Raw genomic sequence first — 24,320 nt, 5'->3', positions numbered from 1 at the left:
CCAGCTGGAGCAAGAGCTCCTGAGTGTTGGCACAAGCCCCCACAGCCCAGTCAGTGAACCAGAGCTAACTGCCACTGAACTGCCAAAACACTGGAAAACACACAGCACAGAACTCTGCTCCATGGGCACAGAGGAGGTTTAGTTAAGGGATGGATTCCAATCTACCTGTGTCGTTGCCACGCTGCTCGTGCTCTCCATGCTGCATCTTCACCCAAATGCACCACTCAGATTACAAAGCTTCTCTGCACTTTCAGTGAAGAATTTTCTTTATTTAATCTCTTTTTTCTGCCACTGCTGACTTTGGGAGAATCCAACAAGTGAAACCCAAGTAACTCAGAGAGCCACCATGCAGCTTGCTCAGCACGTCCCTGTGCATTTACACTCTCAGTAGTGCTGGAGTACAAACCCCACATTTCAGGAGATGACCTGTGTCCATCATTTGGGCTCTGACACGCATGTTCCCACATGAGCAAAGCAATTTCAGTGTAGAAAGAAACTCACTGCTGAGCCCAGCCTAAAGGATGACCAACACTGACACTGAGCATCATGCCCCACCAGCAGCAGTGACAGCCCTCAGCAAGAGACAGCAGAAAAGGTCCAGGGATGAGTGGATCTAAGGGACTCAAGGTCTGAATACCAAAGCTCGACCGAGGGACCACTGTGACTGTCACTTGAAACACCAAGGAACGTGAGCAAGGCAGCTTTGATGTCTTCAGCAGATCTTGGGAAGAGACCTTCTCTGCAAAGAGAGCATCTGCTCAGCCTTTCCCCTCTTCCAGAGGAGACACAAGTGTGCAGCAATGCCTCCCACATCCCACGGGCCACCTGAACAGCCACAGCCACATCCCAGCTTCCCCACGGCCAGGCAGGGCCAGCAGGCACCAAACCCTGCTCCATCCAGAGCCCTCCACACAGCTGCGGCCATGGGGCTTGGGGACAAACAGCTGTTGCTGCTGCCACCATCAACTCAACCTTCTGCTTATTATTTTTGATTATTAAATGTTGAATCCTCTTGGTTATGTTCCCAAGCCAAAAGCTCTATACATGTGGTGTATATTATATGTTACATGTTATGTATTACAGACTCATGTTTTTCCACTCCCTCTCTGTTACAAATTTACCCCACTCCCACTGTCACCAGAGCTAACCAAGGTCACCAGGAGCTGCTCCTACAAGGGGCACCTTCCCCACACAGCAGAAGCCACTGCCTTCCCCAGTCCCTTTTCCTGGTGCCATGGTTTAAAAATCCAGCTCTCACATGATGCGGCAGAGCCACTGTGACAAGCTGCACCAGAGCCCTGTGCCCCTGATGAAAGGCACATTGCAAATGGTTATTTTTCATATACTATCCATGGTAAACAGCAGCATTCATTTCTATTCCCTTGCTCCAGACAAATCAATGATTGTTAATGCAAAGTCAACACGTCCAGATGTAGTTTGCATACTAGTTAACCACTAAATTGGCATCACATAGTACAAAATAATCAAGAGACATTCAAGGAACCAAACAAAAGCAAAAAGGAGGCAGATGACTAGCAATTAATCCATAAAAGACCTTTAAAAATTAGAAACTTCTTCCCCAGAGAACACGATATGGCCAAATGGAATCCGTAAATGTGAAATTCCAAATATGCACAATGCTGGATGCACAGAAATGTAGAAATTGCAAGAAATAAATATCTCCTGGGGCCATTTCCCCACGTCCCTTACCAAGAACAGGCACAGCCTCCACTGGCAGCCCCTGCCCAGGCTCTTCCCCTCACCCCATTAAGTACATGATGTACAAATAGGGCCCGATCTGGCAAACCTCTGACAAAACTCACATTTTGGTGTGGCTCCCCACAACTGAAGGACCACCTTTGTATGTCTTACAGCTCCCAGCACACAAATAACCACCTGCAGTGAGCCAAGCCTGGACTGGAGCAAGCACAGAGCCCAGGGGAGCAGCTGCAGGGAATGGGGGATGAAGCAAACCCTTGGGATGTGCCACACTTCCTGCACACCCTTATCCCACAGCAGCCTGGGCTGGCTGGCACCCTCCCCTGTGCCCCTCCTGAAATCGGAGCCACACTCAAGATGGGGATGCTCTAGTAGAGGCCACCAGTGGCTCCATGGGCACTGCCTGGGACCCGACACTGCCAGCGTGGCCCCGCAGGATCTGTGGTGTGGGTGCTGTGCCACGGGGGCTGTGTGTGCCATGGGGCTGTGCCACGGGGCTGTGCCACGGGGCTGTGCCATGGGGACTGTGCCATGGGGACTGTGTGTGCCATGGGGCTGTGCCATGGGGCTGTGTGTGCCATGGGGCTGTGCCACGGGGACTGTGGCATGGGGCTGTGCCACGGGGACTGTGCCATGGGGACTGTGTGTGCCATGGGGCTGTGCCATGGGGCTGTGTGTGCCATGGGGCTGTGCCACGGGGACTGTGCCATGGGGACTGTGTGTGCCATGGGGTTGTGGCATGAGGCTGTGCCATGGGGACTGTGCCATGGGGACTGTGCCACGGGGACTGTGTGTGCCATGGGGTTGTGGCATGGGGCTGTGTGTGCCATGGGGCTGTGCCATGGGGACTGTGCCATGGGGACTGTGCCATGGGGACTGTGTGTGCCATGGGGCTGTGCCACGGAGCTGTGCCACGGACACCACATCCAGCAGCAACATCCAGGACCTCGTACCGAGTCCTGCCATGCCATGGTGGGAAGGTGGAAATCCTTGAACAGGCACAGCATCCAAAGGATTATTGATCCACAGAGCTGGAAGGGACCCACCAGGATCACCCAGCCCAGCCCCTGTCCCTGCCCAGACCCCCCAACAGCCCCACCCTGGGCATCCCTGGCAGCGCTGGCCAAAGGCTCCTGGAGCTCTGGCAGCCTCGGGGCCGTGCCCATTCCCTGGGCAGCCTGGGCAGTGCCAGCACCTCTGGGGGAAGAACCTTTCCTGCTCTCCAGCCTGAGCTGCCCTGGCACAGTGGGCGCAAATCCTGACTCTGTATCAGCATGACCCTTAGAGCAGGTTTCAACCCTCTCCCCTGCAAAATAAAATTAAAATTAAATCTAATTTTTAGAATACTAATTCCACTCTAATTTCACTCCTGCACTTGCATAATTGCAAACTTGACTGTGCATCACCGGGGGCACGTGACTGCACCCGTGAACTGAACTATTCCCGGCGTTGCATTATGGCAGTGAAATATATTTAAATTATCCTGGAGTCATGCAATAACCTCCCAAGGTTTTATATGGCATTTGTATAAATATTATCTACTACTTTAATAATATTATGTCTGTTTTCATTCTGGGATGAAAATATGTCACTGAAAATGAGGTCCTGGAAATTTTTCTTTTTTAAAAAATACATTTCAGTTATGTCACAAGAAATCTGTTGGTATCACTCAGCTTAGCTCCCTCCCTCCCCTTCCCCTTCCATGCTGCCAACAGCAATTTTGAAAAGGATAAAATATTGATCAACTTTCCAGAAGAAAAGAAAAAAAAAGGGAAAAAAAAAATCCCCCTGAAGGCAGACTGCTATGAAAAATTATGAAATCTTTTCCAGGCAGGAGCAGGTCTGTGCTGGAAGGACAGGCAGAAAGGTGAGATTCAGACCCATTAGAGCCCCAGCAGCGGGAGCTGGTGCTGGAAAGCTGCAGCTCCCCAGGGAGTTAACCATGGGAAAGGTTGCAGTTCCCACAGCAACCCGTGCAGGGAGGACACGCAGAGCACCCCCAGCAGCAGCAGCACCCCCAGCACAGCTGAACACACCTCCAGGCCGGGCCTCCCCAGCTTCAGCCCCTCTGCTTCACGAGAAACTCGAAAGGCATCGCTGCCACAGTTGGCACTGTGACCCCAGAACTGAGGCTTGGTCATTAGCTCTAATTAAAATGCAGCACCCATCAGTGCATTCCCCGCCAAATCCCAAATCCACGGGGATGCTCCCTACATCTCCGGGTGTGTGGCAGGGCAAGGGAAAAGCAGCATCAAAAGGTCTGATTCGCACGAGAAAAAAAAACGTATGAAATGTTAAAAAAAAAAAAAAAAAATTAAAGCTACAGTTTCTTGGGGTACAATCACATCATAGTAAAAGTTCTGGGGTGCAGCTCAAAGAAGGGAGTTCTTGGAGGGTAAGAACATGGAAAAGCCACCACGCTACGGATTCCTGGATGAAACCATGAATAAAATATTCTCCGGGATTGTTTAATCCAATTTGGAGCATTGTGTGTAATTTTTACCCAGATGTGCCACCCGGCTCTAACTGCACCACTGCCGGGCTGGCACCGGCCTCCCACTCCATTATTTGCTAAAAAAAGGGATTCAGGAAGAGGGTGGGTCCCCTTCGGGGGGGCTGGGGACAAATAAATGCAAAAATAAAAATATGGAGTTGACATTTCAGAGTATTTCTTCCTCCACCCAAGAGTTATCCTGCTTTGCAAATTTTTCCATTTCCCCCCACTTTCAAAAAATCAAAACATGAAAAAAATAAAGGGGAAAAAAGTGAAAACAGCCCCCAAACCCTGAATTCACCAGTCCCTCCTTTCTGATTTCCAGCAAGTATCAAATTACATGGAACAGAAAATCAAAACCAAAAAAAAAAAAAAAAAAAAAATTTCAGGGGTTTGAGATTCAAAATTAAAAATTCATCCTGGCTCGAAATTTAATTTTATTTTGTGCAGAACCTAGATTTCAGCATTTTCTGGTAGGTGCCCAGCAGCACCAGAAACTCACTTTGGAGTTTAAAATTTAAAAATGCTTTTTTCCAAAAAAAAAAAAAAAAAAATCCAAACTGCTGCAGCTGTGGAGCCAGCCATCTTGCTATTTTGTCCCCATTTTAGAGAGGATACTGTGTCAAGGTTGGTAAAACTCAATGTTGACCTAATCTTTCTCTTCCTCTCCCTCCCCCACTTTTGGGTGGAAAGGCCATGTAGCTCTCCTAGACTGCTTTTTCTTGAAACAATGCATGTTTCAGTGCTCTTTTGTTATTTATTTTTAAAAAGATCAATACCAAGACCCCAGTATTCAAGGGCAACCCTACAATAATAAACCAGTGTGTGCACAGTCCAGAACTCACAGGCACTCTGTAACAGCAAAATAATAGGGATAGGACTATTTAAAACAAACAAACAAACAAAACAATTAAGAAAAACCCCACCAAAAATAATAATGAAAAAAAAAATTCAATTCAAACTCCAGCAAGGCTTTAACAGTCAAGGAGAAAAAGGATTTTGAAATTGTGAAAAATATCATGGCTGAGCCCTTTAAAGGCACTTCAGTCTGAAAAAAAATGAAAATCACAAAATCTGCAATTATTTTTTCACAATATTGTTAATTATGCATATTCACAATATCATGGCGGACCTTATAATAAACCTGTGTAAATATTAGATTTATGTGAGCCATAGGACATAGAGTTATTACAGTGTGTTTAAAAAAAGAAGGGGAAAAAAAAACCTAAAAACCATAATATGGAAATTTTCTTCTCTACAAAAGAAGTAGGAAATTAAATGCTGGAAACTGTTTTAATTATGCCGAGAGAAACCATCCAAAAAGCCAAGAAATTCTAAAATAAAACTGACATTCGACTCTTAATTTTGCTTGTCCTCGTGTTTTCTTGGACTGTGTTTAGAATCTCATTGTTTAACAGCAGTTTTGCATGAAATCCAAAATCAAAAAAAAAAAAAAAAAAAAAAAAAAAAAATTGGGTGTGTCCACAGCAAATTTTCTGGATTCTTCATTTTCCTGCAAAACTCCTAATTTCAAACAAAATAACTTTAAGCACTGCAGCAAAAAGGAAAAAAAAATAAACCCGAGTTTTGGCAGAGCTTGCTGCACAAGTTCAAAATTACAATGAAGCCCAATTCCTAATTGCTCCGGAACAGCAATTCTCCCACTTTCCCAAAGTAATCCCTCCCTGCAGCTCACCCGGGGGGGCCCACCAAAAACTTGACTCACTTTCCTTTCCCAGCACTCTGCTGCTCCCAGGCTCCGTTTTTCTCCAGAAAATGGGGGTGGAGGGGAGAAAAACCTGAATTCATTCAAATTCCTGTTTAATTTTCATTTCCATGAGCCGGTTTTGGCTCCAAAGGGACACACACACGAAATTTGCGGGGCGCTGCGGAAGCTGCCGGAGGAACCCCAACATGGGGGATCCGGCCCCAACTTTCTGGGGAAAAAAAATTAGAAATAGCAAAATATTTCCCTTTTTTCTTTTTTCAATTTTAATTTTTTTTTTTTTTTTTTTTTTTTTTTTACGAAATAGTCTCCTCTAGGTGGCGTCGTTTTAATGGAAAAAAAATGGGGGAGAAGGAAAAAAAAAAAAAAACCAAAAAAAAAAAACCAAAAAAAAAAACGTTCCGGAGGAAAAATTAAAAGAAGGGGGAAGAAAAAAAAAAAAAAAAAAGGGAGGGGGGTGGGAAAGAAAGAAGGAAAAGAAAAAGAAAAAGGCCGGAGAAGGGGCGCGGGGCACGGAGCGCGGCGGGCCGGACCGAGCCGGGCCGGGCAGCGGGGCCGGGCCGGGCCGAGGGGCGGCTCGTCCGCGACATGGCTGCTGAGCTGCGCTTTGTTTTCCGCCCGGTGCGAGCGGCCGCGGGCTCCGGCACCGCGGGGTCCGAGCCGCCGCCGGCGCTGCCCCCGCGCACTGCGCCAAAGCGCCGCCGGGGCTCCGCGACGGGGCGGCTGCGGCTGCCGCCCTCCCTCCTTCCCTTCCCTTCCGTTCCCTTCCTCCCCGCTCCCTCCGCCTCCCCCCGGGGACACGCCGCCCGGCCGCCGCGTACCTGCGCTGCCGCCGCCGCCGCCGCCGCCGGAGCGGAGCCGTCCGGCTGGTTCATGGGGCTGGGGCGGGAGCAGGCGAGCCCCGCGCCGCCGAGGCCTGCGATCCGCCCGCCGCGCACAAAGCCGCCGCCGCCGCCGCTGCCTCCTTTCCGCCCTCCCAGGAGCGGCGAGTGGGGGCGATGCCCCCGCTGCGCGGGTGGGCGGCTCGCCGGGCTGCTGCAGCCCCCCTTCCCCCCGGGGCATGGGCCGGGGCGGCCGCCGCGGGCACGGGCGCTGCCGCTAGCGGCGCGGCGCGCAGGGCTGGGCGGGCGCCTCCCGCTGCCGAGCCCGCGCCGCCGCCATCACGAGCCGCTCTGGGGGCAGCTCCAGCCGCAGCGCTGCTCGCAGCCGGCGGCGCCGGCAGAAAGGGGCTGAGTCTGGCCCGGCGCGGGAGCCCCGCCGCCCGCCCGGCCGGCCCCGCGCTGCCCTCCGCCCCCGCGCCGGGCACCGCGCAGCCCGGCCCGGCCCGGCCCGGCCGCCGCCCGGCGGGCGCGGGGCCGCTCGGCGCCGTGGGGCCGCTCCGCGCCGCGGCGCCCCCCGGGAGGTGTCCCGCGGTGTCCGTGTGTGTGTGCGTGTGCCGGGCTGCGGGCTGCGGACCCCGGCCCGGCGCGGGGACAGTCCCGGGCGGCGCGGTGCCCCCGGCCCGGGCGGGGGCGAGAGCCCGGCGGGTGGGAGCTGCGGGAGTGCCCGGGTCCCGCACGGCTTCCCCAGGCCTCGAACGCCTCTACACCTCATTGAGCACCCGGGGAAGGGGCTACGGACTAAGCGGCATCCCAGGGGACACGGGGTGAGACGGGACAGATGGCCCGGCAGAAGGGACACGAGGGAACCGCCGGAGCTGGGCCAGGGCAGCTCAGGCTGGAAAGGTTCTTCCCCAGAGGTGCTGGCACTGCCCAGGCTGCCCAGGGAATGGGCACGGCCCCGAGGCTGCCAGAGCTCCAGGAGCCTTTGGCCAGCGCTGCCAGGGATGCCCAGGGTGGGGCTGTTGGGGGGTCTGGGCAGGGGCAGGCTAGGGACTCAATGATCCTTGTTGGTTTTTCCCATCTCAGGAAAGTCTGTGATTCCATGATTGTCCAAATGGCTTGGGCAGCATCACCCCTGCTTCCCCAACACTTTCTTTCCCCCCCAGCACACCCAGGGCTGAAATCGCCCCCTGCCATTTTAGCCTCGAAGCTCTCAGCTCCTGGTCCCCCATGTTTGAGTTCTTTTGCCACAACACCAAACAGAGAAAAGCCTTTCTCTACCATCACACAAAACTCATCGCGACACCCTGTCCCTCCACCAAGAGCTTTTCCTCACCACATGCTCATAACACTCATCACTGCTCAGCAAACTTTGTTGATTTCCTCCAAAAAGAAAGGGGAAAAAATCAGTGCTTTTTTTTCCCCTGGAAAACACACAGCATTAACTATAAACATAATTACATCTCATACATACCTGATGTTTTCTTCCTTGTGAAGCAATGCCAAAAATAGTTATTAATAGTATTAATAAAATAATCTGAACTTGTGAATTTTCCAGCCCCAGCCCATGAAATCGTCTTTCCCAAGAGCTCCACAAAACTAAAGATTTGTAGAAAGCCAAATGCTGATTTTGCTCTTGTTGCCCAGCCTAAAGATAACTTCAAAGATATTGCAAAACACAGATTTATTTTTCTTAATATCTTTTATGCAGATTTCATTCCAAATCACTGTACGGTCAGATAGCGTAATTACAGAGCTAAATAAAAACAAAGGGGCAGGGGAATTGGTGGAGACGTTGGGCAAGGGAAGATGTTTTCCGAATGAGCTTAGAAGGGATGTGGGAAGTCAAGAAGCAGAAACCACTCACGAGGTTTCATCCTCAGCGCTGGCATGAAGCGCAGCCAGAAGGAATCCCCTGTGGAGCAGACTAAAGCAAAATTTGGTGTTTAACAAATGTTTGAGGAGGGTTTGGGGGGAAATGCCATTTTGACACAGAGTTTGCAGGATGAGGAGAAGCTTGGAGATAGCCTCAACATCCCTTTGTCTTTGGAAACCTGCTCGCTGACCTCCAAAAGCCAAAGCCTGGAGGTAAAGGATGCCTGGCCCGCTGTGTCCTCATGGCTGAGGGCACATTTCAAGCCATCCCTGGGTGCTTTGAAGCATCTTCAGCACTGGAGAACTCATCACAGCTCATGGTGGCTCAGCCATCCTTTTGTCACCTCGCTTTGAGCCTGACCCTGTTTTGCTTCCATTTGATCTATTTGTAACATGGAAAAGCCTCCTGCCTCCCATGTCCACGAAACCGTGTGGATAAATCATACCTTCACCTCTTTTGGGGACCCTCTTCCTTCTGGAAGGACAATGTTTTGAGCTCCCCAAGCTTCCTCAGCCCAAACCTCCAATTTCTTCTGTTCATGGAGACAGAATAGATGCAGAAAAGGAGTGGCAACTGTAAAACTCACAGAGACCCCAACCAGATCTTCCCTGTCACGTATCTTTTTGCGATGGCTTTGCAGTCTGCTTTGTCTACCCAGCAAACAGAGATGTCGCTCTGGGTGGAGGGGTTGGGGGTCCACAGGGGAGAGGTCCCAGTTCTGGGTCAGATCCCAGAGTTCAAAGCCTCCCTCCTGAGGGATTTGGCTGCTGGTTGGTCCTGGCTTTGTGAAACCTACCTGTGTTCCTGCCCTTAGAATCCGCCTGTGTTCCTGCTGCCACTTTCGTGCCTTTTACACACAACGAACACAATCACTGGTGACCCTCCTGCCTGAGGGACAGCCCCTTCTCCTCCCATGGGGTGAGGTCTAATGCAGAAATCCTACAAGCCAAGACATCCTTGATTAGGAAATTTCTATGGATTAGGTCTGGGAAATTCCAAGCATGTTTTATTCCTGGCAGAGTGAGATACCCATCAGGTCACTCAGGCTGAAGTCCCTTCTGATGAGGTGACCTGTTTGGGACAGATGTTTGTCCTTATTTGGGACAGACATTTTAGCCGTGCCAGTCTTGCCACTCTGATAGCATCAATGGGCTCTTCTGTCCTGACTGGTACCAAATTTTGGCTTTGTCTCTCAAAACTTCCTCATGGTCAGTGACCAAAGCTTGAAAACCCACATCATTATTTTGAAGTGCCCTCAGACCTTTCCTGTGTAACAGCTACTGACAGGCCCATTGCAGCCAGGAGCCATCCACACCACAATTCAGAACACTTTCCAATAAAGGTCAATCACTTTTCTTAGTCCAGTTTCTGGTGGCTGCAGGCAGAGAGGACAGTGGTGCTTACACCTCTGTGGGATTCCCAGCCTGAAAAAGCAGAATTCCTCCTGGGACATCAGCATCTGCAAGCGCTGGGCTTGCCAGAGGTAACTCAGTGACCTCTCCCTCCTTTCCTGCCCTCAAGATGAAGCAGCAGCAATGCTTTCATCATCCCAGGGAAGCTCTGTAGTCATCTCAGACTGGGAATGCCATCCTGGTAGGAGCCAGGAGAGAATTCCTGGTAGGACACCCACCTCCCATGAGCTGGTAAGGGTGTCCTGGCTGCAGTAATCCTAAGTGATTAAAGATCGTGACAACGCACTTACATGCAAGGGCTGGTTCTGCAGGCTTGAGAATCTTTTACTGTGCTGTATTCTCCTGTATTCCCCATAGGTGCTTTGTAAGGCAGGCAGCACTAACAGTTGCTACTCTGTGTGAGTGTCAAAGCCTGCACAACATCCATCCCGAGGCGGTGGAGTGTCCTGGAGTTTGCTTGCTGCAGCCTGGAATTCTGCTTGAGCTGTGGGGTCCGGGATGGTGGTAGCAGGGCCAGGCTGTTGGGCAAGGAGTCAGGGGGAGATGTCACTTACCCCCTGGAAGGGGCATTACAGTTCACAGCTAACTCCATTTTGGGAAAATGGGGAGGTTTGGGCTGGATATCAGGGAAAGGTTCTTCCCCCAGAGGTGCTGGCACTGCCCAGGCTGCCCAGGGAATGGGCACGGCGCCGAGGCTGCCAGAGCTCCAGGAGCCTTTGGCCAGCGCTGCCAGGGATGCCCAGGGTGGGATTTTGGGGGGTCTGGGCAGGGACAGGGGTTGGATTGATCCTTGATCCCTTCCAGATCAGGAGATTCTGCGATTCCATGAAAGCTCACCTGAGGACAATACAGTGAAGGCAGAGCTCAGCGAGGTGATGAGGATTCTGCATGAGGCACTTGTGCTGATTCCAGTGAGGAGCCTCTTTGTGGGATATGTGCTCAGTAGACTGGAGGAGGAAATTATTGGTAGCCGTCTTCCTAAGTAAATCTAGAGCTTGCAATCCCCTTCATCCCACCACAGCATTCAGTCATCTGGGCCAAAGGTTATCCCTGAGTGATGAGAGGTTCCCTCTGTTCCAGTGCCCACTCTGAAGTTTGGAATCTGTGCCCGAAATGTGGAGGTTGAGCCCCATGCTGGGACAGAACACTGAACACTCCTCAGCACTGCTATAAATAAGGAAGAGTCGGCAAACCACAGTCAGGAAATGGCCAAAGGACTATTTATAATCACTGCTATCTGCAAAGACATTTGTGAGACCGGCAGAAAAAAATAAATCCCCACTTCACTCTTCCTGACCCCGTTGCCGTCTGTTTGCTTCGCTCTGAGGCATTAAAGCTCATCAGAAGTGTTTGCCAACGGTTATACAGAAAGGAAGTGTTGGATTGTATTTGCTCTTGTCAGCACTGAGCTGCTCCTTCCTTTTCCAGCTGTGGTCGCTTTCGTCCCCTCCTTTGTCAGGACCATGTGCACCCTGAGCACTCAAAAGGATCTGCACCAGTGTGAGCTGCAGCACAGACTGGGGATCTCTGCAATGGACTGAATGCACTGAAAACCAACCGTGGACAACAGGAGCTCCGAAAACATTCCGATTCGGGTACAAAGCTTTTCCCTGCACAAGGATTAACGAGTCCTCCAATTGCATCAAAGCCTTGGTGGAAATTGCAGCAGCTGAGTCGTTGGGATGGGCTCTGTTTGGGTGCTGCCAATAAAGGCATGTCCTGGGGAATTCCAGGGAGACCCCATGCCTCTGACTGTGGAGCTGATGGTGTGAGGTGGGATGCAGGTGGGGCTTTGCTCCTCCTGCTCCGGGTGCTTGGTGAAGAGGCTGGAGCTGTGCTGGGCTCAGGATGCAGCTGAATTTCAGAAGCAAAAGCCAGGGTGTGGGAGCATTTACAAGCATGTGAACATGTATTTTACCTACACAAGAAACCTTTGGTTTTAAAAACATTAGGATTGTATAAATATGACACTCTCCAGAGCAAACTACAAAGCAATAAAATCCCAAACCATGGGATGGACACCTGTTCCCCACTCTTTAATGACCACACAACACGTTTCTGCTGACAGGGAGAGGTTTATTGCTACAACAAAGAGTTTCCTTCTACCTCCAACAAATAATGAAATGGTCACCTCCCAGTGTTGCAATCTACCCTGCCTTTACCTTAGAGCATTTTCCAGTGCCTGAAGGGGCTCCAGGAGAGCTGGAGAGGGACTGAGGACAAGGGATGGAGAAACAGGACGCAGGGAATGGCTTCCCACTGCCAGAGGTCAGGGATGGATGGGATATTGGGAAGGAATTGTTCCCTGGGAGGTGGTGAGAGGCCCTGGCACAGGGTGCCCAGAGCAGCTGTGGCTCCCCTGGATCCTGTCCCTTGGAAGTGTCCAAAGCTGGGAGCAGACTGGGACAGTGGAAGTTGTCCCTGCCCATGGCAGGGGTGGCACTGGATGAACTTTCAGGTCCTTTCCACGTCAAACCATTCTGGGATTCTACCTGGAGGTGCAAGGCAGCAGATCCCCACTTGTGGGGCCACCAGGTGGGGTTGCAGCTGCAATTGTTTGGCCACCTGCCTTTATGGCAGGTCCCCTGCCCTTCAGAGGTCACACTGAAGGCAATATTGGGATGCTGGAGATGCTAGCAGAGCTTGTGCAGCTCTGCTTTCATTATCTGAGAAATACACGTGGGACTGAGGGAGAATACTGTGAGGAAGAAGCCCGAGTGCTGTCCCAGCCTGGCTGAGAACCCACGGAGATGTTCCAGGCTGGCATGTGAGGCAGAGCTCTGTGCTTGGGTACAGCTCAGTCTGTGCATCAAGCCCATAGTTGTGTTTGCCAGGAAAAAGGTGTCCAAGAAAATTCCGACACGGAAGCAAAGAACCTTAATAAATGGGATTTAAATAATAGATTTAGCTGAAAATCCCCAGCAGACGGATTTTTTATCCACACATCAGGTGCTGTAAGCTTAGAAAAAGATAACAAAGCATTCTTCAGACAGAAAAGGCTGAGTTTCTGCTTTAATTGAAAAATCATATGTGGTTTTGATACTACTAGAGAGATGTTATGTTAAGAAGTAGTTTATGCTGAGAGATGTATCATCACTATTTTGGGGTAAATTAGATTAAAGTGATTTGCAGTTATCCCCATGCTAAGCAGTATAAAGGGAAGAAATGGGAAGTTAAAGTTGCACTTAGGAGAAGTGCAGGCAGTTTGCTGAGGAAATCCTGACTCGGCTCTGCCTTAACAGGCAACTGTCAGCTCAGTATTAGAGAGGAATTGTAGCTTTCTGGACCCATAATCAGATTCATCTGTCTCTTCTTTACAGTGGCATGGCAGAGCAGAATTAAGAATATTTGCATGCCTTAAACTGAGTCTTTCTGCTTTAATTGTGTAATTATGGAAAGCACTATTTAGGGATCCATAGTATGGCTCTCCTGAATCCTGCACTTCAGGCAGGCACACAATCCCTTCGTTAAAGAGTATTCCCTGCAAAATCCCAGCATCCACTGTGGAGTGTGGAATACATGTCCTGGATATGTATTTGCAAATTCATTAATTAACTTATCAGTTCAAACTAATTAAAAATTGGTTCTTTAACAAATCTAATACACTGTGGCAGACCTGTCTTTTTTTTTTTTTTCCTGAAGATCCTATTAGCGGAGTAATGCAGACCCTGCAACCTTCCTGTGTAATTAATACTCACAGAAATCTTATGTATAAATTTCACTGGCAGAATTTATTTGACAATGGTCTCTTACGAGATTACACTTCATAACTGAAAGTTTATTAAGCAGGGCTCATTTGCAGGGTTTTCCTTCCGTTGCCCATATGGATTTGTCTCCCTTCCAGCCCTCATGGTCCCACTGGGGCTCTCACATTGCTCTGCTGGGGTGAAGCCTCACAGAGCAGGGAGCTTGGGAGGGTTGTGGCTGTTCTGGAGCAACAGAAAGCAGCCACACACATGGGAGAGTTGGTCCACAAGCCATGGGTTGACTAACAAACATAAACTTGTCTTTTAAATTCATTATAACCCTTTTAGTTCATCCCATGTGGGCCGTGGGGCGGGAGGTTGAAGACGAGAAAGATTTCCTGGCTGTCACCATCACAAACAGAATATACTAAATAATACATGACTGAGCGGTGTGATTAATTTTAGTTGCACTCACAAACCATGCACTCCCAGCTTCCCTGCATGTGAGTAATGTGTCCCTGCCAGGCACACGCCAGGAAAGCCCTTTGAGCTGCCCCACCTCCGACAGCATCACCCCAAAACCACCCCGCAAACTTCCCTGGGCTCAGGCAAGACAAAGAGCCTGACCAAAATGTAACATGCTGTCATTTGTAATCCTGCCACAGCTGCTGACCCACCTTGGATAAGTCTTGAGCTGTGCCCAATCCGGTTGTGCAACTGGCAGGAAACAGTGCATCCTCACGGAATGGCACTCAGTAAAACTGGGGATTTCTCAGGCAGTGGTAATTACAAACAGTAGCTAACACAGCTCTCACTCAACATCAGCAGAGCACAGCTCTCACTGAGCTTTGCACCCCCTCGGAGATGAACTGAGAATTAAAAAAGGTAAAATTGAGTAAGCAGGAAAGGGCACATTTAAAAATGTATTTTAAAATGGAGGTGGCAGCACGTAGCTGTGCTGAGCTTTGGTAAAGAGTGACCCATTCCCTCCCCATGGAGCAGATCTGGCAGCCCCATCCTGACCCAGGACAGAGCAGCCCCTTGGCTGTTGGAACTCAAAATGTCCCTCAGACATGTTTGGAGGTTCCAGGCTCTGGTCAGAAGCATTTGAGACCCTGGCAGGCAGCTGGAAACAGCTGTGATTTTGGGTTTCAGCCATGGAATGATTTACCAACCTTGCAGGAAGAACAAGAAGTCACAAAAGTTTGGATATTATAGTAGAAGTAGTTACAAAGTAGAGGGAAGAATTTTTTAGTATTGTACAAGAGGGTTTTAACACCTGTACAGGGGGGGTTTTACTTTGTACATGGGGGTCAGAAGTTTTAAGATGGAGGAATGTAGGCTGGTCCTGTTCCTCCTCTTTCTTCTTCCTTACCTCCATGTTCTTGGTGATGCTGGCACTTATGGATTGGTTTAAAATAGAAAAGCACCATTTAACATAGGTAGTAGGTTTTGGGGAAAAACTGTAACCATGTAACACGTAATGTACCATATAAAAGATAGAAAAGCACCATTTAATATAGGTAATAGGCATTGGGGAAAACTGTAACCATGTCACACGTAATGTACCATATAAAAGATAGAAAATCCCCATTTAATATAGGTAATAGGCATTGGGAAAAACTGTGAACATGTCACACGTAATGTACCATATAAAAGACAGCAGCAGCCCTGGGTGGGAGAGAAGAAGCAGTCGGGAGTCAGAGAGGATGTCAGGGTGTGTGTGTGCCTCTGCCTGAGCTGGGAGCAAACCACAGCAGCCCCAGAAGAAAATCTTTTAGATAACTTGCAATAAACTGCCTTGAGACCCAACAACAGAGACTGCTGAGCCTTTCTTTGGGAGCTCAGGGTGGAGGAGAGACTTTTCCAGCACACGGAGCCCCTGAGCCAGGCCAGAGCAGCCCCTCACTGCCAGCCCCTCTCGCAGCCCCCGGCGCTCTCCTCCCGCTGCGCCGCTGAGCCTCCGCTCATAAATTAACAAATGGCAAATACAACATTAAATAATAGCAAATGCATCCTTACAAACAAACAAATAAATATTTCCAGTGCTTTATTAATAGAATTTTGACAGCTTCATTAGGTTGGTGAAATTTCAAGATACTTAATGAAATAATGCTTCATCCCTTGGCTTGTGATATAAATTCTAATGAAATGCGCAATTCCAATTCATCCCCAACAAACTGTGATGCTCTGCTCACAAGGCACTATCATACTGCCAAGGTTTTTATTTCCTTGACATTATGATCTTAACAATTTTATTTTAACAGTTGGAATGGTAGTGCCTAATAAGTTAAACAGCAGAATAAAAGATCCCTCTAAAAGGAAAAAAAAAAAGTATATGTTTAGGTGGAAGAGACTTCAGAACAGATTATGGGTTGTTTTATATTCTAAATATGACACATTAATATCTACTCATTTAATACTGTAATTTTTTTTAAGTTCTTTTCACTGAAAGATGATCTTTATTTCTCTGAAAATTGCCTGGTGGAATCCCCACTTGTGCAAATGATAAGTGACTGCTGCACACCACGAGCTAAATGCTCCAGAGCTCAGTGGAGCTGCCCTTAAATGAACAAAGTAAATGGAAAAAAAATTAAGTAGAATTAATATTATTAAAGATAATAATATAAATTATTAGTAGTATTCTATTAAGGTCAGATTAATCCCACTACAATTCAATTGGAATAATACGTGCAATTTATGCAATCACAAATGTTTCAACATTTAAATTACCTTTCTGGCATTCTGGAAAGCTGTGTTTTGCATTCCAGAGCAAGGCAGGCCTCTGGAGTGGAGCGCGGAGCCGCGGCCCCGCTACCCCCAGGATGGAGGGACAGGACACAGGGAATGGCTCCCAGTGCCAGAGGGCAGGGATGGATGGGATGTTGGAAATTGGGAATTGTTCCCTGTGAGGGTGGGCAGGCCCTGGCACAGGGTGCCCAGAGCAGCTGTGGCTGCCCCTGGATCCCTGGCAGTGCCCAAGGCCAGGCTGGACAGGGCTGGGAGCAGCCTGGGACAGTGGGAGGTGTCCCTGCCATGGCAGGAGGGTAGAACAAGGTGTCTTTCAGGTCCCTTGTCACCCAAACCATTCCATGATTCTGTCATTCAGGCACCCTCTGGATGCTGAGCTTGGCACCCCTTGGCTCTGGGCCTGGGGCACCTGAGGGATGGGGCCTTTCCCAGCCCTGCAGCGCTGTGAGGGATCGGGACAGGCTGGATGGGATGGGATGGGATGGGATGGGATGGGATGGGATGGGATGGGATGGGATGGGATGGGACCATTTATAGGAGGGTCAGCAAGACAAAGTGCCAGGCTCTGCACTTGGATCATAAAAACCCCAGTGCAAGGCTCCAGGCTGGCACAGAGGTGCCCTTCCTCCTTTTCCACTTGCTGGAGACACCTGAAGCTCTTTGAGACTCAGAGGATATAATTTGTGCCAAGGTCCCCAAGGGGACCTCCTGATATTGTGGAAATGCAAATTAATAAGTAAGACAAGTAAAGTTTTGACTCAAGGGGGATTTTCTGACTGGCTGTGGGGGCAGGATCCACCTTCACCCATTTTGCAGCACCACGGTGGGACAGTGACACAGTTGTGGGCTTACAATACAATTCCGAGCACTTTGCAAGCTCCAGGGGCTGTTGTGCCAGGTCTGTGTAGGAACAGCTTCCATCACCTGGAGAGGCTCTGAGCCTGCCACTGTCACACCTGGGTGCTGACCTGTCCTCTCCTGGGGCTTGGAGCTCAGGGACGAGGCCGCTGCCCATGGCTGCAGCATCCTGGGGGTGAGCACAGGGTGGAAAACCTCCTCCCAAGCTCAGGTGACACTTGGACATGGCCACAAAGGTGCTGGTGACACAGCTGTGGCATCACTGGGAGCAGGACCACCCTACTTGGAGACAAACCCTACATTCCACCCCTGTGAGCTGATCCTGTTCTCTCCTTCACCGCTGCCTGAAGGATAAATGTGTCAGAGGCTGTCAGGGGTCCAGCTCTTCTCATAGTGGTGGTTATACAAATAATCTCAGGTTTTGATTGAAAATAATCATGGTTTTGATGGCTTTCCCCAGTGTTCTGCAGCAGCAGGCCGTGAGCCAGCAGCTGTCCCCAGATAAGATCTACACAGAGTAAGGGAGGGCAGTTGGCCATCATTTTTAAAGCCATTATTTTTAAACACTGCGAGTGCAGTGACAGAGGAGAGGCTCAGAACAAGGGCAGGCTGTGGCCTGGGTCAGCCCCTGCCCAAAGGGGGGAATTGCTGGATTTCAGCAAGCCCTTGCAGTATGCAATGGACCATTTGCTGCAGTATCCCGAAACCCTCAGAGGAAACAGTCTCTTGTAGATTCTCTAAATTTAAGCTTCCTCTAATGCCCCGAGGAGTTTATGAGCTGCTTGACCAAGATAATGACACTCTGACATTTTTGGATCCTCTCGGTGACACTGTTATTAATTTAACCATCTAATTTTATCATTTTTATCATCTTTTTCATGTAGAAGCAGGGACCACAATTAGGGTTCTTTTTCTTGTTGATAATAACAGCTCTTAGTACCTATAACTCATCAGCCAGATTTTTCTTTAGTGCATTTGGCTTCCCTTATCAATTTCTCACCACTCAGAAATGTTAAATTATCCTGATTACTAGTTTTTCTCTTCCCCCCCCCCACCTATTCTTTATGCACTGCTTCTTTTTCTAATTGCTGCTTTCATTTTCACCTAGAGAGATCTCAAAATCAAACACCATTCTTCCAAAATTATGGCACAAATAGAACTTTTTAGCCAGGTTGGGAACTCTTAGTGGGAACTTTTTATTTTTCACTCATTCATGTATATGTTTATTTTTCTTCCCAGTGAGTTTCCCTCACCTCTTTATTCAGCCACAGATCCAGGGAGAAGCACCAGGTATATGTTACTGGTTGGGACTGTCTTTTATTATCCCATAATTAATGCAATCAGGTCATGATCACCGGTCTCCAGGCAACCACCGATTTCTAGTTCAGTGATCAATTCATCTTTATCCATCATAATAAGATCTAAAATAGAATTACTTCACGTTAGGTGCTATCTCTTTTGTGTTAGAAAATTATCATAGATAATTTTTAGAGATGCCACTGATGTTTTATTACTGCCTGCAGGAGGTCTCCACCATTCACCTCCCACAGCAATGTCCTGCAGAAAAGGAGTTTCTTTGGGCACCCACAGGCAGTGCCCCCAGCTCAAGGTGTGGTGGCACAAATGAAGGAAATAGAGAGAATTGCCACTTCATCTCTGTTCACGGGATGGAAGGGACCTGAAAGCTCCCTTCCCTTCCCTTCCCTTCCCTTCCCTTCCCTTCCCTTCCCTTCCCTTCCCTTCCCTTCCCTTCCCTTCCCTTCCCTTCCCTTCCCTTCCCTTCCCTTCCCTTCCCTTCCCTTCCCTTCCCTTCCCTTCCCTTCCCTTCCCTTCCCTTCCCTTCCCTTCCCTCATGCCATGGGCAGGAACAGCTTCCACCAGACCAGGCTGCTCCAAGTCCAGCCTTGGACACATCCAGGGGCATCCACAGCTGCTCTGGGCATCCTGTGCCAGGGCCTGCCCACCCTCCCAGGGACAAGTTTCCTCCTAACATCTAAGTTTCTCCTCTTTTAGTTTAGAACTGCCACCCCTTTCTCTATGTGCTCATGTAAAAAGTCCCTCTCCTTTCCACAAGCCCCTGGAAGGGCTCGGAGCTCTCCCTGCAGCTTCTCCTCCCCAGGTGAGCACCCCCAGCTCCCAGCCTGGCTCCAGCCCTGGGCAGCTCCTCTGGCTCTCTCCAGCAGCTCCAGGTCCTTCCTGCACTGGGACCCGGCTCTGCAGTGGGGTCTCACCTGAGCCCCAGGGCACAGGGACAGAGTCTGGGGGATCAGCCCAGGCCGTGTTTGGCCATCTGGGTGCCAGCACACTCAGCCAGGGCAGGTCCAGGTGTCCCCCACAAGAACAGGAACCCCCAGGTGCTGCTCCCAGAGCTGCTCCCAGGGAGTTCCAGCTGTGCTCATGTCTGGGGTTGCCCTGACCCAGGTGCAGCACCTGCCCTTGGGCTCATCAGACCTCATGACACTCCCATGGCAACCCCTTGAGCGTGTCCAGGTCCCTCTGTGTGATGTCCCATCCTTCAGGAGTGTCACTGCACCCTCAGCTTGGTGTCACCTGCCAGCCTGCTCAGGCTGCCCTCCATCTCAGTGCCTGTCCTTTATGGCCAGATGAGACATCCCAGCTATTCCTTCTCTTTGGATCCTCCCTAGCTTGCTTCACTCGCTCATGAGCTCCTGAGTTTTCTTACAAAGAAGATCCTCCAGTCTCTCCTAAGGCTGTCCAGCTTATCCATCCCCCTGCCCGTGCAATTCCAGGTGAGCAGATACTGTGTTCCCATTGAAATAATGTAGGGAATCACATCCAGGCTATATGCAATACTTTAAGTTATAAAGATATTTTGAAATATTTTTGATCAACTGGAGTAATTCAGAATTTTGAGGAGTGTAATGAAAACTGGTGATTTAAAAAGTCAAGTTTATTGAATTCGACTGACTCAAATCAACATAGTCATTATATTTCTGTCCTATTTTATTTCCTCTTGGTTGGTTTTAGGCTGAAAATAGACTGAATTCAGTCTTTTCAGATGGCATCTTCTATCTGTGCAGATCCTGGGAAAGAACTCCTGGTCCTGCTTGGCACATTTAAATGGCATTGCAAGGGAAATGGTGAATACATCTGTAACACTCAGTTCCACAGGGAGTCCTCTGGTGTCAGCAGCAGGGCTGGAGCAGAGCTGGTGCCTCCTGCAGTCCTGAAGGCTGGGATTCACCTGGAGCTTTCTGTGCCAGCGTGGACAGGGACACAGGAACCCTGAGGAGCAGCTGAGCTCTTCTGGGCTCTCCAGATTGCAGAAGGTTCCTTCCAAGGCTGGTGGAGACCTGCAGAGCTGCCATGAGCTGTCACCCCTGGCATTGCTGACAGAGTGCCCTGGCAGCCCCGGGGAGGGTCCCACGTCCCTCCCAGGCCCAGAGGACGAGGCAGGGTCTCCTCCAGCCTTGTGCTGCCTCAGTTCCCCCTCTTCCAATGGAAACGCTAAAAATCAGCCTCTTGTGTGGGGCTCTGCAAGGAAATGTTTTCAGACTGCCTGAGGAGAGGGAGAGAAAGCTAGCTGGATGGCAAATAATTAGAATAATTATTTGAAAATCAATAGCTGTCTGAAACAGCAATCAATTAACCTGGAGACATTTCAAAATGAGATCTATACTGACTGGGCAACTGAAGCCCGAATAATGACTTGGAATTTGCTCTGGATAACCTTAAATTATCTTTTGCCTTAGGTCCACTGCAGTCAGCAGCCACCCCTGAATCACCCACAGCCCTGTCCCTGAGGTGGCCAGCTCTGGGATGAAGGGAGCTTCCTCTTCCTCAGGGCTCTCCCAGGTCTGTCACTGCACACAAGGGACTGGAGACACCCCTGCATGGAGAAAAGGACCTAATGCAGGGTGAGGATTTGCCTCCTTGTTCAACAGAAAAAATCCTGAAAAGAGATTTTAGGGCATCTGTCTTTGAAGCCCCAAAGCAGGGTCAGGCTGGATCATGTTTACTGCAAAACAGAGTTGTTTGGGGGCTCCTGGAGGCTGATGACTTCCCACAGAGCCCTGGAGAATCATCTGGTTTATTTTTGAACTGTAGCAGCTTTCTAGGAAGGGATGACTATCACCGAGGGCTGTTTTTCTCAGAATTAAAAAAAAAAATTAAAGATTTCAAAAGTGTGACTTTCTGTGCACTGTCTGCATGAAAACTGCAACTCCAGCCTTTAAAATACTCAGTGAAGCCTTTTCCAGAGCTGTCCCTTGGACCTGACTGGCCACCAAAGGCAGTGGAAAGGCAGAAGCAGCCCAGCAGCCTCAGGCAGGGGTGGTTTTGGGCTGTCCCTTGTGCTGCTGAAACTCCTTTTCCCCTTTGCCCAGTCCCTGGGCTGCTCCTGCTGTGGGAGGGGGAGCTTGTGCTCGGGTGCAGCAGCAGACAAAGCTCCCCACAGCTCCAGGGACAGCCCAGGTGCCACCCGGTGTGACACCCTGCAGGGGAAGGGACCCTGGATGCTTTAGGATCAGGTGTGGGATATTTAAAGCAGGGAAGGGGGAGGAGGAGCAGGTTGGTGCCAACTGCTCTGCCTGCAGCTGGTGGCTCCCCGTGCCCCTCACCCCTTTCACATCCAGCTGGGCCTTTTTCATTTGACTCCAGCAAAGGAAACACGGGGATGGACCAAAAGGAATGCTGCAGAAAGTATAATGTCCCCTCTAATCCAGCAAGCTGAATAATATGAAGAGTTTTAACCCATTTTTTTTGTGTAGATAGTCTCTGCTTAGTCCCTCAGCGTGCCCTCATGGTGTGAATTATGGTGCAATAATTCACACTGAGCTACATGGACAGCCCTCAGCTCCCAGCCTTGTGCCTGACACTGCTCCAGGCATGAATTATTGTCCTATAATTCACACCTTGTCATATCTTATTGCCGGAACATCCCCGAAATGACAAAGCTGGAGTCATTAAGGAGAAATTCAGTCAAAACTTGGCGAAGGCAGTTGATGGCAGGAAGGACCATGTAGTTAAGACTGATGAGGAGCAGCTGAGGGAGCTGGGGGGGCTCAGCCTGGAGAAAAGGGGAACTTTCTCACTCCCCACAACTCTCTGACAGGAGGGAGCAGCCAGGGGAAGTCAGGCTCTTCTCCCAAGTAGCCAGTGACAGGACAAGGGGAAATGGCCTCAGGTTGCACCAGAGGAGGCTTAAATTGGAAATCAGGGAAAATTTCTTCCCTAATGGGTGCTCAGATATTGGCACAGGCTGCTCAGGGCAGTGCTGGAGTCATCATCCCTGGATGTATTCAGAAAATGTGTGGATGTGACACTTGGGAACATAGGTTAGTGGTGACCGTGGCAGTGCTGGGTTGACAGCTGGATTTGATGACCTTAAAGCTCCCTTCCAACCTAAATGATTCTGTGATTTACCTGTCTCAGGCTAGAGCCCCAAAGAATAAACACAGGGAAAGAGCTGTGTGCACTCAGTGGTACGTGTGTTTAACTGTCTTGGGTGGAATTTCTCCAAGCAGAGAGATAACTTTTCCAAACTGGATGCCTGTGGTTCAGAGGTAGTGACCAGCAGGTCCATTAAAGGCTTTCCAGCTGTCTGGGCTCCCATGCAGAAAAATAGTTTGCTTCAAGGGGATATTTGCAGGTAGAAGGTGCTCCCCAGGAGAGCAGGAGTCAGTAAAGCCCTTCACAGACCCAACACACAATATTCCTGGGTATTGTGTACTGTATATCCTCCTCCTCCTCCTCCTTTACCTGCAGAGGAGCCTTGCTGTGTCCCAGGGCTCACCCCCAGGCCATGTGAGGAGGGAGGTGCAGCTTTGCCATCACTGTGTGCTAAGCACCCTTCCCTCTCTCCCTGCAGCCCAGCTCCATCTCACCTGCATGGGGACAAGTGTCTGGTCCACACAGCCACCCCTGGCAGGACACAGGGACAGCTCCTGCCTTCCTGGGGAACCTTGGGAAGGCACACACCAGCCTGGCCCCGGAGCAGACTGGTTTTGTGCAACCTGAGCTTGTTGGAAGGCATCCCTTGAGATAAAAATCAGATCTGGGGGGAAATGGCTGGGTTTGACAAGCAGTGGTGGGCAGGTGGAGCACCAGCAGGGCTGGGCCAGCCTGAGGAGACTCTCAGCTGGTGGCAGACACTGTGTCTGCGTCCCTGCACGGGCTGTGCCAAGCGCCGCCGCTCACAGGAGCCCTGCTGCTGTTGGGGTGCTGGGGAGGAACCCCTGCCAAACACCCAGGTGCTCAAAACAGCACCAGGCATCTGCTGCAAGTCGGATCATTCACACCCTTCGTGCCCACAGAAGTTTAAATCATTTCAGTGGCAATATTGCACTCTGCTGAGCGGAGAGCAGGCAGCAGCCTGTGCTCAGCTGGTTTGTGGGCCCCCTCCCGCTGCCCCTGCAGCACTCCCCTCCTCTGGGACCCACCTTTCAAATGGGCAAAGAGGCAAAAGATGTGGCCACTTCCCCAGCTACCTGATCCTGCTTACCAGCCAGGCCTGCCGGCTGCAGGGACACTGGGATCACTCCCACAGGCACTGCAGGGAAAGCGAGCTAACACATTTCCCTCTGTGGCACAGGGGAGGGACAAACGGGGCTGCAGGTGGCAGGGCCTTCTCTCAGAGTCACTGCAGAAACAGGGCATGCACTGCTCAAGGGCTCTCGTGGCGACAGCCAGTGCTTGAAATGTAGCACCTGGATTTCAGAGGGGATTTTGGGATGCCCACCCTGCAGAGCTCTGGGGCTGTGCCCGGCAGAAGCACCTGACTGAGCCATGGCTTGCCACTTCCAGCAGGACTCTCAAAAAGCAGTATATTCCTGGGACTTCATTGCCTTCCTTGGGAGTGCAGAGGGACATTTGGTGGGACAGGCTCCAGATTGTGCTGAGGCTTCAATCTTTCATAATTTCATCTTAAACCCAGAGGAGCAGTGCCAGTGCCAACCTGCTGGCACTGAGCTCGAAAAGTAGAGCACTGCACACAGCACAGGTCCAAATCCACCAGC

General features: G+C 50.2%; 1 protein-coding gene across 3 annotated transcripts in view; it reads right to left on the bottom strand.

Annotated features, from left to right (window-relative positions):
• Nucleotides 1-7,002, bottom strand: part of ZNF618 (zinc finger protein 618) — a 150,474-nt gene extending 143,472 nt beyond the window's left edge. For 2 of the 3 annotated variants that reach the window (XM_077787854.1, XM_077787856.1), the window contains exon 1: nt 6,761-6,934. In XM_077787854.1, coding sequence (XP_077643980.1) covers nt 6,761-6,814 — 54 coding nt within the window. In that variant the 5' untranslated portion in view covers nt 6,815-6,934. Of the gene's footprint in view, nt 1-6,760 lie in introns of all 3 variants that reach the window. The other variant, XM_077787855.1, reaches the window with a different exon arrangement.
• Nucleotides 7,003-24,320: the final 17,318 nt, after the last annotated feature.

This window comes from Lonchura striata, chromosome 22 (assembly GCF_046129695.1).
Source record: "Lonchura striata isolate bLonStr1 chromosome 22, bLonStr1.mat, whole genome shotgun sequence".
Classification (NCBI taxonomy): Eukaryota; Metazoa; Chordata; class Aves; order Passeriformes; family Estrildidae; genus Lonchura; species Lonchura striata.
The sequence above is the reverse complement of the archived record's forward strand: the minus strand, read 5'-3'. Positions and strand labels throughout refer to the sequence as shown.